At 50.2% G+C, this 12,440-nt stretch overlaps 2 protein-coding genes across 2 annotated transcripts; one reads left to right on the top strand and one right to left on the bottom strand.

Annotated features, from left to right (window-relative positions):
* The first annotated feature begins 5 nt into the window (after positions 1-5).
* PCSK1N (proprotein convertase subtilisin/kexin type 1 inhibitor) lies at positions 6-6,436 on the top strand. The gene is made up of 3 exons (XM_036271457.1): positions 6-145; positions 5,190-5,662; positions 5,989-6,436. Exons 1-3 carry the CDS (start codon positions 32-34, stop codon positions 6,182-6,184), a joined length of 783 nt encoding a protein of 260 aa, XP_036127350.1. The 5' UTR covers positions 6-31; the 3' UTR covers positions 6,185-6,436.
* Positions 6,437-7,518: 1,082 nt separating this feature from the next.
* On the bottom strand, positions 7,519-8,211 carry ERAS (ES cell expressed Ras). Its single transcript, XM_036270047.1, has one exon. The coding sequence runs from the start codon at positions 8,209-8,211 to the stop codon at positions 7,519-7,521; it is 693 nt and encodes a 230-aa protein (XP_036125940.1).
* Between the last annotated feature and the right edge of the window lie 4,229 nt (positions 8,212-12,440).

The raw sequence follows: 12,440 nt of genomic DNA on the forward strand, positions 1-12,440 counted from the left end.
GCCCGTCCGGAGCCCGGCTCGCTGGGGCAGCATGGCGGGGTCGCCACTGCTCGGCGGGCCGCGGGCCGGGGGCGTCGGCCTTCTGGTGCTGCTGCTGCTCGGCTTCCTTAGGCCGCCCACTGCTCTCTGCGCACGGCCGGTAAAGGTGCGACCTCGGTCGGGCAAAGGGTGGGGGAGGGGGGAGGATGCTACCGTAGTCTCGCTGACCCCGCTCTTCTTCGGACGTGCGGAGACATCTGCTAGGGTGGCCCGGGGTCCAGCCGCCAGTCCGCGTCCAGGCCATGCCGGCGACCCCGGGGCCGGGCTGGGTCTCTGGGTTGCGGGCGGCGGTATCGGGCTCGGCCAGCAGCCGCGCCCTGGCCGTCCCGCCCCGCCTGGCGCGGGTGGCGCTGTCCACGGGTCTGCACACATAAAGGAAGGGGCTGCACACGTCTGTGTGTGTGCGCGCGTGATGTGATGACAGGGGGGTGAGGGTGTGGTGTCCTTGTAAGTACAGTCGTCCCTCGCCACTTCGCGCTTCGACGGTCGCAGCCTCACTCCTTCGCGGTGTTTGGGATACAGTGTTTGGGAAACCGCGATAGAGCGAAGCCCCGGATGTCCGAGCGCGAGGTGGCGATGGACGACTGTCTAAATAAAGCATCCTACTTCGCGGATATTCCTTTGTCGCGGTAGAGTCTGGAACTGGTTGACCGCGATAAACGAGGGCCAACTGTATATGTCCTTTGATGTGAGCGCTTTCCATACAAAGGTGCCGTTATGGGTCCGGTTGTGCAGTGTGTGTGATGCTGGGTGTACTTATGTGTGTCTTTTCTCAGTAACACGCTGTGTATGTTTTTGAATCCTATAGCGGTGGCGTGACCTTCGGGCGTCTGTGTGTGTGTGTGTGTGTGTGTGTGTGTGTGAGAGAGAGAGAGATTTAGATTTTGTTTTGGAGGGCGTGGTCTTTGCATCCCCGGGTGCATTTTGGTTCTGTTGGACTGAGTGACTAGGATTTTGTTATGTGTGTTCATGAGGCTATTTCTCCCTGTTTCTTTGTGGAGCTATGTCATTGTGGGAAGGAAGAGCCTTGTCTCTGCTGCATTGTGTCTCTAAGGGGGTGGTGCGTGTCCTTGCATCTGGATGGCTTGGCAATTGTAACTGCATAAGCAGCCTTGTGTGAACGTGTGCAGTTCCTTTCGTGTGGATGTGGCAGTGTTGCGTTGCATATGTAACATGTCAGAGCTTGTCAGTCAATGTGAGTGTGTGTAGAGGCTGTGATTGCTGGTGAGTGTGATTCCATAGGGGCTGAGGGGTGGTGGGTGCCAAGGGCACTTGGAGCACATCCTCTTCTAACTCTTCAGAGCTGGAAGATTTTAAAATAATTAAATATTATATATATATATATATATATATATATATATATATATATATATATATGATATATGTTCAATGTAAGGAATAATGATGAAATAACCCCCATGGGTATCTACCACTCAGTTTAAGAAATAGAGCATGAGCAATATTTAAAAGCCCCTGGGTGTCCCTCCCCATATAAGCCCCTCTCCTCCATAATCATTATCCTGTATTTCTTGTTCATTGATCTCTTACTTTTGTTTGTACCTTATGACATATACAATATCTTGTTTAGTTTTTTCTCATAGAAATGGAATCATACCGGTGTCTGGTCTCTGGTCGTCACTAGGGGTCACTAGGAAGTCATCGGTGATTGTTATTCTCAGGCAGTCTCCAGTGGAATTCTGCAACCTGCTTTTCTTTTTTTCTCTCTACACTGGTTGTGAGATACCTCCACACTGAAGTGTGTGGTTGTAATTTATTTAAAATTTTTATTTATTGATTGATTTTAGAGAAAGAGGAAGAGAGAGAGAGAGAGAGAGAGAGAGAGAGAGATCAATTTGTTGTTCCACTCATTTATGCATTCATTGGTTGATTCTTGTATGTGCCCTGACTGGGATCTAACCCACAAACTTAGCATATTGGGATGATGCTCTAACCAACTGCACTACCCGACCAGGGTTTATAATTCATTTTTTTGCCCTGGCCGGTTTGGCTCAGCGGTTAAAGTGTCAGCCTTCGGTCCAGAGAGACCAGGGTTCGGTTCCCGCTAAGGGCATGTATCTCTGTTGCAGTTTGTCCCCGGCCCTGGTTGGTCGTGCAGGTGGCAGCCACTCGATGTGTCCCTTTCACGTCAATGTTTCTCTCTCTGTCTCTCTTCCTCTCTCTCCCTCCCACTCTATCTGAGCAGAAAATGAAAAAAATGTCCTCAGTTGAGGATAAAAAAATATATATATATATATAATTCATTTTTTATTGCCGCATAATAGTTTATCATATGAATATATCATTAGTCTATGAGTGCCCTTGCCAGGTAGCACGCAACCCAGGCATGTGCCCTGACCGGGAATCGAACTGGGACCTCTCAGTCCATGGGATGACGCTCAATCCACTGAGCCACACTGGCCGGGCTGCTGCTGTAATTTTTTTTTTATCCTCACCCGAGGATATTTTTCAATATTTTGTTCAGAGAGAGAGAGAGAGAGAGAGAGAAAGAGAGAGAGAAACATGGATGTGAACCCGGGTCTCTCCACAGTCCGACACTCTAACCGCTGAGCCAAACCAGCCAGGGCTGCTGCTGTAATTTTTAATGAACTTGTGTCTAGCAGCATATGCAAAAAACTTCTCTGGAGTGTAACACCTCAGGAGTGGGTCATAGGAGACGTGCACCTTTTTAGATATTGCCAAAATGTTCTTCAGAGTTATTTTGGCAATTGATTGATTGCCAACCAGCAATGTATGTGAGTTTCCATTTTTCCCACATCCATGCCAACATTGGACGACATTATTCAACTTTTTGCTTTTTTAGCAATCTTTTGGCTGTATTTTGCATAGTATCTCACTGGCATTTCAATTTGCATTTTCCTGATTACTAATGAAGTTTACTATATTTCATATGTTTAGTAACTGCTTTTGTTTCCTTTTCGTGAAATACTTGATTATGAATTTTGTCTGTTTTTTATTTTTATTATATATATGTGTGTATGTATGTATATATATTTATAAAATATATATATATATTTTATCCTCACCCGAGGACATTTTTCCATTTTTTGTTCAGATAGAGTGGGAGGGAGAGAGAGAGAGAGAAACATCGACGTGAAAGGGACACATCGAGTGGTTGCCACCTGCACAACCCATCCAGAGCCGAGGACAAACTGCAACCAAGGTACATACTCTTAGCAGGAACCGAACCGGGGTCTCTCTGGACTGCAGGCCAATGCTCTAACCACTCAGCAACCGGCCAGGGCTGTTTTTTATTGTTTTTAAATGTTCTTTGAATATTGGATACTAATCCTCTATTGATGGTTTGTGTTGTAGGCATCTTCTCCCACTCTGTTTACTTTTTATTCCTTTTTTAAAAGTTAATTTTATTTTATTTTACTGATTTGAGAGAGAGAGAAACATCGAAACATCGATGTGAGAGAGGAACATTGATCAGTTGCCTCCTGCATGTTTGCAAGACTGGGAATCAAACCCACCACCTTTTGGTGTATCAGAGGACTCTCAAACTAACAGAGCCATCCAACCAGGGCTACTTTTTATTCTTTGTATGGTGTCTTCAGACAAAAAGAAATTCTTAACTTTAATGTAGCCAAATTTATTTGCCCTGTCTTCCATTTTCTCAAATTTGGATCCGTTGTTCCTGCATAATTTATTGAAGGAATTTGACTTGTCCCCACTGCTTTTCAGTGCCACCTCTGTCATGGAGTAAGTGTCAATATATGTAGATTTGTTTCTAAGCTTTGTTTAATCCTGTTATTTCCTGTGCTGTGTCTAATCTGTTTAACTTGCCCATTTAATTTTTAATTTGATGTAAAATATAGTTCTAGCCCAATCAGTGTAGCTTAGTGGTTGAGCATCCACCCATGCACCAAGAGGTCACCGGTTTGATTCCCAGTCAGGATACATGCCTGAGTTTCTGACTCGATCCCCAATAGGGGGTGTGTGCAAGAGGCAACCAATCCATGTTGATGTTTCTCTCTCATTGATGTTTCTATTTCTCTTTCCCTCTCCCTTCCTCTCTCTCTAAAAATACATTTAAAAACATATTAAAAAGAAAAAAATAAAATATATTTCTAGATGTTTCTTTTTCAAATCTTCATTCATGGTCAGTTTTCTGTCCTGGCTCATACCTTTGATACTTTCTTTTATTTCTTTAAACTTATTGAAATTATATCAAAACTGTCTTAACTAAATTAGTCATTGGGTAATTTATTCTACAGATAGACTTGCATACCTGCCAAATGATATATGAACACTGTTATTCATTCCAACATTAATTGTAAGATAGCAAAAGACTGGAAACACCCTAAATGGTCATCAATTGAAGACTGGTTAAATAAACTATTGTACATCTACACAAAATGGATTCAATGCAGAGAAAGACAAAAAAAAAAAAAAAAAAAAAAGCAGCAGCCCTGGTTGGTTGGGCTCAGCGGTTAGAGCCTCAGCCTGTGGTCCAGAGAGACCCGGGTTCGGTTCCCGCTAAGGGCACGAACCTCGGTTGTGGTGTGTCCCCAGCCCTGGTTGGGTCATGCGGGAGGCAGCCACTAGATATGTCCCTTTCACGTGGATGTTTTTTTCTCTCTCTCTCTCTCTCTTCCTTTCACTCCCTCCCACTCTATCTGAACAAAAAGTGGGAAAATGTCCTCCGGTGAGGATTAAAAAAAGAGAGAGAGAGAAAGAGAAAAAAAGAAAGACTAAAGAAAGGATGCTTTAAGGAACTGATGTAGATAGATTCCAAAAAGCAAGGTGGGAACAGTCTGCTGCTACCTTTTGGTTAAACAAGTGGATAATAGGAACCTGTAAAATGCAAATATAGGTTCCTATTGTCCACAGTATTAACATAGAAAATCTATAGCTATCTTATCTACCACTGCCACTTCCATAAAGAAACCTGGTCTCCAGAAGCCCTGGGGCAGTTCTGAGTCACTAGGAAATTGGTGTGTGTGTGTGTGTGTGATGGGGGATCTAGGGGTCCTTGTGGTCTTCAGTGTGTCTGGAGATATTTGGGGGTCTCCAGTGGCCTTAGGGGTGTCTTGGTATATTTAAGGGGCCATGGTGCCTTTGGAGACCCCGGGGTTCATCCCTGACCTGACGGACGCCATCTTTCCCTCCACTTCGTCTTTCCCCAGGAGCCCCGCGGCCCGGGCGCAGCCACGCCGCCCTTGGGCGAGGCTGGGGTCCCCCACCGCTTCCGGCGGGCAGCGGCGCGCGGCGAGGCAGCGGAGGCCGTGCAGGAGCTGGCGCGGGCGTTGGCGCACCTGCTGGAAGCCGAAAGGCAGGAGCGGGCGCGGGCCGAGGCGCAGGAAGCCGAGGACCAGCAGGCGCGCGTCCTGGCGCAGCTGTTGCGCGTTTGGGGCGCTCCCCGCACCACCGACCCGGCCCCGGGGCTGGAGGACGACCCCGACGCGCCCGCCGCGCAGCTGGCCCGCGCCCTGCTCCGCGCCCGCCTTGACCCCGCTGCCCTGGCAGCCCAGCTGGTACCCGCCCCCGTCCCGGCCGCTGCACTCCGACCCCGGCCCCCAATCTACGACGACGGCCCCGCGGGCCCCGAGGCCGAGGACGCCGGTGACGACACACCTGATGTGGACCCCGAACTGCTGAGGTAGCTGGTACGGGGTGGGCGGAGGGGAGGGGCGGGCGGACGCCTGGGTTCCCGGACCCTAGGAGGGAGGCCCTGGGCCCAGGCTGTGGGTACAGAGATGCGTGCCTGGGGGGACAGTGGCGGAGGTGCACTCTCAGGCCCGGGGTTGGGTGACTCCAAAGTCCGGTTTCTGGGGAGAGGATGGGGAAACGCGGACTTTGTCCCAAAGCAGTGGGCTGGGGACGGCGGGTCCCCAGACGTCATGGGGTTGCAGGGCCGTCTGGGATCTAGGGCCCTGGCGTTGACACGCCCACACATCTTACTGCCTCCGTTCTGCTCCCCTGCAGGTACTTGTTGGGGCGGATCCTCGCGGGGAGCGCGGATTCGGAGGCTGTGGCTGCCCAGCGCCGCCGCCTCCGCCGCGCCGCCGACCAGGATCTGGGCCCTGATGTGCCACCTGAGGGTGTGCTGGGGGCCCTGCTGCGCGTGAAGCGCCTGGAGACTCCTGCGCCCCCCGCGCAGCGCCGCCTCGTGCCGGCCTGAGCACCGCAGGGGTCCTGCGCGCCCTCGGGTCCAGGACCACCCCTCCCCCGCCAGCACGACTGCTCCTCCGCCACCGAGGGCCCACGGCCGCCCCTCCCCCATACCCCAACTGCTTGCGCCAGCACTGCTCCTCTGTCAGCAGGGGCCCATTCATGGTCGCCCCTCCCCCGACACCCGAAGGTCCCCACCAGCCCGTTACTACCCTCTGAATCCCCCAAGATCACCACCCCTGACCCCACAATAAATACTATCTGCAGCAGCTATGCACTTGTCTATGAGTGGTGGTTTCTAGGGGCTGGTGGACTGGGTAGTGATGGCCACCCTTAGACCAGGAAGAGCGGCCCCTGGCCTCGGGTCTGGCTCTTTAGAGACCCCCTCCCTTAGTTTGTGCCTCAGTGGCAGTGCCCGCCCAGATCCTGTGTCCCACTTCTAGGCCTCGCTCAGGCAAGGGGAACCCAGAAGGCTTTGGCGCCACTTTCAAGCTACCTGCGTTAAGAGAAAGGGAGTGGACTGCAAAGCCAGGGCTCTGCCCTTCCAACCCATTCACATCTCGGCATGAAACTGCACAGTATTAGAAATCAGAATCTGGGCCTCCAAGTCGTTAAGAAAGTGTTATTTATCAAGGTAGAATGATAGGACATATCTTCTTTACATTTGTTAGCTTTATTTGTAATGTTTAAATATTCATTTCTATTGAATAGAAGCTGATCTATCTTTACCTAGTCCTGAAGATACAGGGTGTTGGAGTGTTGGTAGCTGGTCTGTGGTCATGGCCTTTGTACTTGCTATTCCCTCTGCCCCTAGTTATCTGCAAGTTTTGCTCAAATGTCACCTCAGTAAGGCTTTCCTTGACCTGTCAGGCTTTTATCCCTTCACCTGCCTTTAATACATAGTCTTATGTCATATGTACAAGGGCAGGGATGTGTGTGTGTGTGTGTGTGTGTGTGTGTTGTCTGTCTCTACATCCTTTGCACCCAAAGCAAGGCCTGGCACACAGCGGGCTTCCCCACATTTCTTGAATGAAAGAGTTTTCACAATTCAAGTAACATTCTCACCAGTTTCACACCCACCCACATAATGCTTGGCATAGAGGCAGCTTTGAAACCTGAGAACACTATTTTATTTTGCACAAAATCTCTCAACTTGACAGAATATAATCAATAGTATGTTCCACATTACCAAAAAGCCCACCACCAAACAAAAACCTTCCCGGAAGAGGGGTCCATCTATCCCAAATACACCCAGTGTCCCACATAGTTGGTTGCTCGGGGTTCTCATATCAAGGAAGCATCACCCTGGCCTGGGGGATGGTCCATTTTTCTTGATCAAGACCTTCAGGCCACAGAACAGCCACAGTGGCACATGGTCTTCTGGTGCCGAGACTTATTGCCACCTGACCCTGCCTCAGCCTCCTTTGCCATGGCCTCCTGGACCCTTTGGATCTCATGGATGAGCAGGGAAAAAGCCTCTTCTACACCTTGCCGTGTTTTGGCTGAGGTCTCCACAAAGGGGGCCCCCCAGCTCTTCGCAAGGGCTATAGCAGCAGCATGAGCATCTCCAGTGGTGGTCACAAGGTCGCACTTGTTGCCCACAAGGACAAGGGGCCGGGTATAGTGAGGACCCCAGGTGGCCCGCATCTGCTGCAGCTGGGTTAGAGATGAGGGGTCATCGAGGGCAAAGACACCCAGCACACCATCCCCAACAGCCAAGCACTGGTCACGCAGGGCCTTATGAGTGGCCTGCCCGGCTGTGTCCAACACATTCAGAATGTAGCCCCCATGGTCCAGGGTCACCTCCTTCCAGTAGGAATCCTGGATCGTGGGGTCATGGTCTTCCACGAAGCACTGGTGGTTTAGCTGGATGGTCAGTGCGCTCTTGCCCACACCACTTGCGCCCACCACCACTGCCTTGTACTCCGGCAGCTGCTTGCCCCTGGAAGGTGCCTGAGACCTGTGGCTCTCCTGGGTGCTAAGGCTCCATGAGCCCAGGCCCAGATCAAGCATGCTAGGCTTTTTTGGTGGTGCCATGCTCAGGTAAGAAATATGGACAGCAGGCCCTGCAACTGGGGAGAGAAGAAAGACAATTGGGGGGTGGGGGGCAGGGGGTGAACAGTAGGTTAGACCAGGAGACCATGGGGGCAAGGGGGCAGCTGGTGTCACTGAGTCAACATTTACTGAGTGCCCAGTGTGTGCTAATCACCTAATATGCTATATTAATTATTTATGTTGTTTATTCTCTTTCTCTCATTCCCTTCTACGACATAAACTCTGTGAAAGCAGGGATTTAAAATATATTTTTCTTTCTTTATTGATTTTAGAGAGAGGAAGGGAGAAGGAGAGAGATAGAAACACTGATGAGAGAGAACATCGATTGGCCGCCTCCTGCATGCCCTCCCCCCCACTGGGGATTTGGCCCACAACCTGGGCATGTGCCCTAACCAGAATCGAACGGGATTTTAAAAACAGCTTTGTTGAGACATATTTTATATACCATAAAGTTAATATAGTTAAAGTGTACAATTCAATTACTGTTAGTATATTTGAGGAGTTATGCAACCATCACCATAATCTAATTTTAGAAACTTTTTGTCACCCCAAAAAGGAACTCCCTGCCCATTCGTTGTCCTGCCCCACTCCTGGGATTTTGTTGGTTTTGATATCCGAGTTTGTTGAACCCCAGCCCAGCACAATGCCTGTCACACAGTAAGTGCTAAGCAATATTCCTGTCCCCAGGGAGTATATGTTCTAAAAGGTGGGGACAATGAACCAAATAAATAAGCAAATTATGATGTCTATTAGCCATTATCTAAAATTCAGTCTTTATTACTTATTCAACATACTGCTACTGGGAATCTACTCTATGACAAAGTGGGGGAAAATCTATAACAAACCCTGGTCCTCAAAAATGTGATGATCACCTGGCTTGTGTTGCTCAGTGGTTAGCATCAACCCATGCACCAAGAGGTCGCTGGTTTGATTCCTGGTCAGGGCACATGCCCAGGTTGTGGGCCAAATCCCCAGTGGGGGGCATGCAGGAGGCGACCAATCGTTGTTCTCTTTCATCGATGTTTCTATCTCTCTCTCCCTCTCCCTTCCTCTCTCTCTAAAATTAATAAGAAAAAAAAAAAAGAATGTGACAATCTATAGTCAGGAAGACAACAAAGATATTTCAACAACAGGTGGTAAGCATGCAGAAGGTGCTTGGTTAATGCTAGCATTTTTATTATGATTCAATTTTCATTCATTACTTAAAGAAGTTCCTGGCATGCCAGGTATTGTGATGGGTGCGGGGATGAGGGGTGTGGGAATGTGGCAGTGAACAAAATAAAGTCCCTGCCCTTGGGAGGATTAGATTCTAAAAGTGAGAAAGAGACAATAAACAAGATAAGCAAGTAAATTACCAAGCAATTAGAAGAGGATGGGCACACAGCAGGTGCTCAATGAGTGTTATCTATTAATAGCAAATCACCGTTAACTCATTCAATACACATCGAGATCTTCGTTCAGTGTGTGGCCTCAGGAAATGCATCTTAATGGCTGCTGCCTGTCTCCCTGGCAACTAGGGAGCAATGGCAGTTTAGGGGTAGATGGGGGGTTTCAGGTGTCCATGGGGGTTTGTTGTCTCGGAGGTGGAGGTCAGAATGGGGGAGCAAGGTCTAGCTGTGCGGTCCTCAGCCCAGAGAGATCCCTGAAAATAGTTACTGGATGTGCTCACCAAGAAAGAGGGCCATGAGGAAAGAGTTAAACAGGACAGAGTTCTGGGGGTCCCCAATGTTGGGGAGACAGAAAGAGGTAGAAGATCTCTCTTTGAGGACAAACTGAGAGGAGGGGGCGAGGGTGGAGGCAGTGAGGTGGCCACCGCAGTAGTTCTGGCACGATGGTGGTGGATGTGGAAAGGAAAAGTCGGATTCTGGTATATTCTGAAGGTGGAATTAACTGGCAGGATTTGCTGAGATTAAGAAGCAGGGAGGGGGTCAAAGATGACTCCTCAGTTTTGGGCCTGGGGAGATGTAAATCTGAGGTTCCCATTATTTGAGGGTGAGGACATGTGAGATGGGCTCTTCCCTCTTGGCAAGTCGCAGTGACTGTGACTATCATCCTAAAAGCACTAGATATTATTTACTGAGAACCTAGCTCATGCCAAGTGACCCGCCTGCCATGTCCACACTCAGGCCTCCTGATACCCTGGAGAGGTGTTGGCTAACATCACCGTGGCCACTCTATCAGTGAGGAACAGCAAGGGAGGTTCAGAGAAGTGAGGGTACGGTGACTGGCCTGAGGTCCCACAGTTCATCAGAGATCAACACAAGAGAGGTCTCACCCTTCGCAAGTAATAGAGAACGACTTTCTGTGCCAAGTGCTATTGGAGTGTCATTATGGGGTTCTTAGGACCCTGAGACCCCCCTCCCCCACCCCACCCCACCCCACCCCCATCCATGCTTCCTGGACCACATCCTTTGTGTGTCTTTTGTGTTCGCCTAACTACCTGTGGGGGGTGGGTTGGGGGTGGCACAGATTCAGGGAGAGTGGGGGGTGGGGAGACCACCTTAACGTGGGCCCTTACAACCCTGTTCAGGGCTAGCCCGGGACCTCACCGCACTTCCCAGTGACTAAGTCAGGTGCGGTTAGAAGGCTTGAGGCAGGAGGAGTGACCCCCAAGTTTTACCCTAAAACCCTGACCCTGTGCTCACTCTGGACCATCTCGGCCAGTTTTTCTTTAGGGGGGACGGCGTAGGGTAGGGGAAGGGACCTTTCACCCTCAGGCTGGGTCCGCGAGTCCGCAGTCCCACTTCCCGCCCTGCACGGTCCCTGGCCCAGCTCGGCCTCCACAAAGCCAGCGGCCGGCTGAAGGAGCTGGGATGTGGTGGCTGGCCCCCGCCAGAAGAGAAGCGGCAGAAGAGGAAGGGTACCCTTAAACCCCACCTCCGTCAAACTCCTACAGCCCTAGGTGGAGAGCCTCCCAGGTTGGGGCTGGGCTGAGGGCCCGTCCAGCAGCTCACCTCAGTCCTGGAGAGGAGGTTGCGCCGGGACCCGAACTCGCTGCAGCTCTGACAGGACCAATAGTGGAAGAGGTGCAACTCTAGCCCTGGAGCGGGGGTGGGGGCGGGGGCTACGCATGCGCATGGCCCGCCCTCAGGCCCCTCCAAGAACATATCCCCTCCCCTCACCACCCATCCCTGTCAGGGGGTGAGCTAGGGTCTTGCCCTTGCCTGCTGGTGTGCACCAAGGAAATTTGGGGTGTGCTGCCGGCAGCCAGACCACCCTGCGTGCCCTCTGCGTCCTGCTGCATCTTACCCTTACTTTGCCCCCAGTCAGGGCTTCGGTTTTTGGGTTTTTAGTGTGTGGGGGTGTTGGATTTTTTTACTTGAATGGCTAGACTTTGGGAAATATAGACTTTGGGAAATGTTTTGGGAGGACATAGAATCTCTACTGCCTCAAGGCGGCTTTTTGGTAGCTTGGGAAGAGGGTTGTGTCTGTTCTTGGAGGTAAAGAGTGGCAGAAGAGTGGTTATCCTGTCAGGGAAGAAAGAACCTGGTATTAGGTAGACATGTATCAAAGTTAAAAGATTTCCCAGACTCCCTTGCAGCTACCACAGTCATGTGACACAATTCTGACCAATGAGATGTAAGCAGGAGTTATTGGGTGGGGCATCCAGAATGTTCCTTAAAGGATGAACTGAGCTGGCCACAGCTCCCTTCCCCTCACCAATTCTCTTTCTTCTTGACTGAATAGGGCTCTCCTGGTCTTCTTGGGGCCATAATGTGGCCTTGAAGAAAAGTCAGAAACCTCAGCTCTGGACATGAGTTGCCAAATTAATTCTCATGTAGGAGAAATAAAACCCCCAAATTATTGCCTGGCCAGTGTAGCTCAGTGGTTGAGTGTCGACCCATGCACCAAGAGGTTGCCAGTTTGATTCTCGGTCAGGGCACATGCCCAGGTTGTGGGTCAAATCCCCAGTGGGGGGCGTGCAGGAGGCAGCCAATCCATGTTTTCTCTCATTGATATTTCTATCTCTCCCTCTCCCTTCCTCTCTAAAATCAATAAAGAAAAACAAAACAAAACAAAAACAAATTATCCTCCAGTTCCCCACCCTGGGTCCATAGTAGGCAATCCTTCCCCCTGAAAGCTACTCATGACTATTCAATTTAAGTATGTTAAATGTGAATACTCCCCTCCCCCGAATCAAGACAAAAAGACAGATGGAGATACTGGGGCCTGGTGAGAACACTTTCTGCTAGTTTTCTTGCCTCCTCAGC

This window comes from Molossus molossus, unplaced genomic scaffold, assembly GCF_014108415.1.
Source record: "Molossus molossus isolate mMolMol1 unplaced genomic scaffold, mMolMol1.p scaffold_m16_p_2, whole genome shotgun sequence".
NCBI classification, from domain to species: Eukaryota; Metazoa; Chordata; class Mammalia; order Chiroptera; family Molossidae; genus Molossus; species Molossus molossus.

Excerpts from the sequence above, each read along its gene's own strand:
- PCSK1N (XM_036271457.1), top strand. The coding sequence starts at position 32 with ATGGCGGGGTCGCCACTGCTCGGCGGGCCGCGGGCCGGGGGCGTCGGC. Across the intron at positions 146-5,189 it reads TCTGCGCACGGCCGGTAAAG|GAGCCCCGCGGCCCGGGCGC; the intron begins GTGCGACCTCGG and ends GTCTTTCCCCAG. Across the intron at positions 5,663-5,988 it reads GTGGACCCCGAACTGCTGAG|GTACTTGTTGGGGCGGATCC; the intron begins GTAGCTGGTACG and ends GCTCCCCTGCAG.
- ERAS (XM_036270047.1), bottom strand. The coding sequence starts at position 8,211 with ATGGCACCACCAAAAAAGCCTAGCATGCTTGATCTGGGCCTGGGCTCA.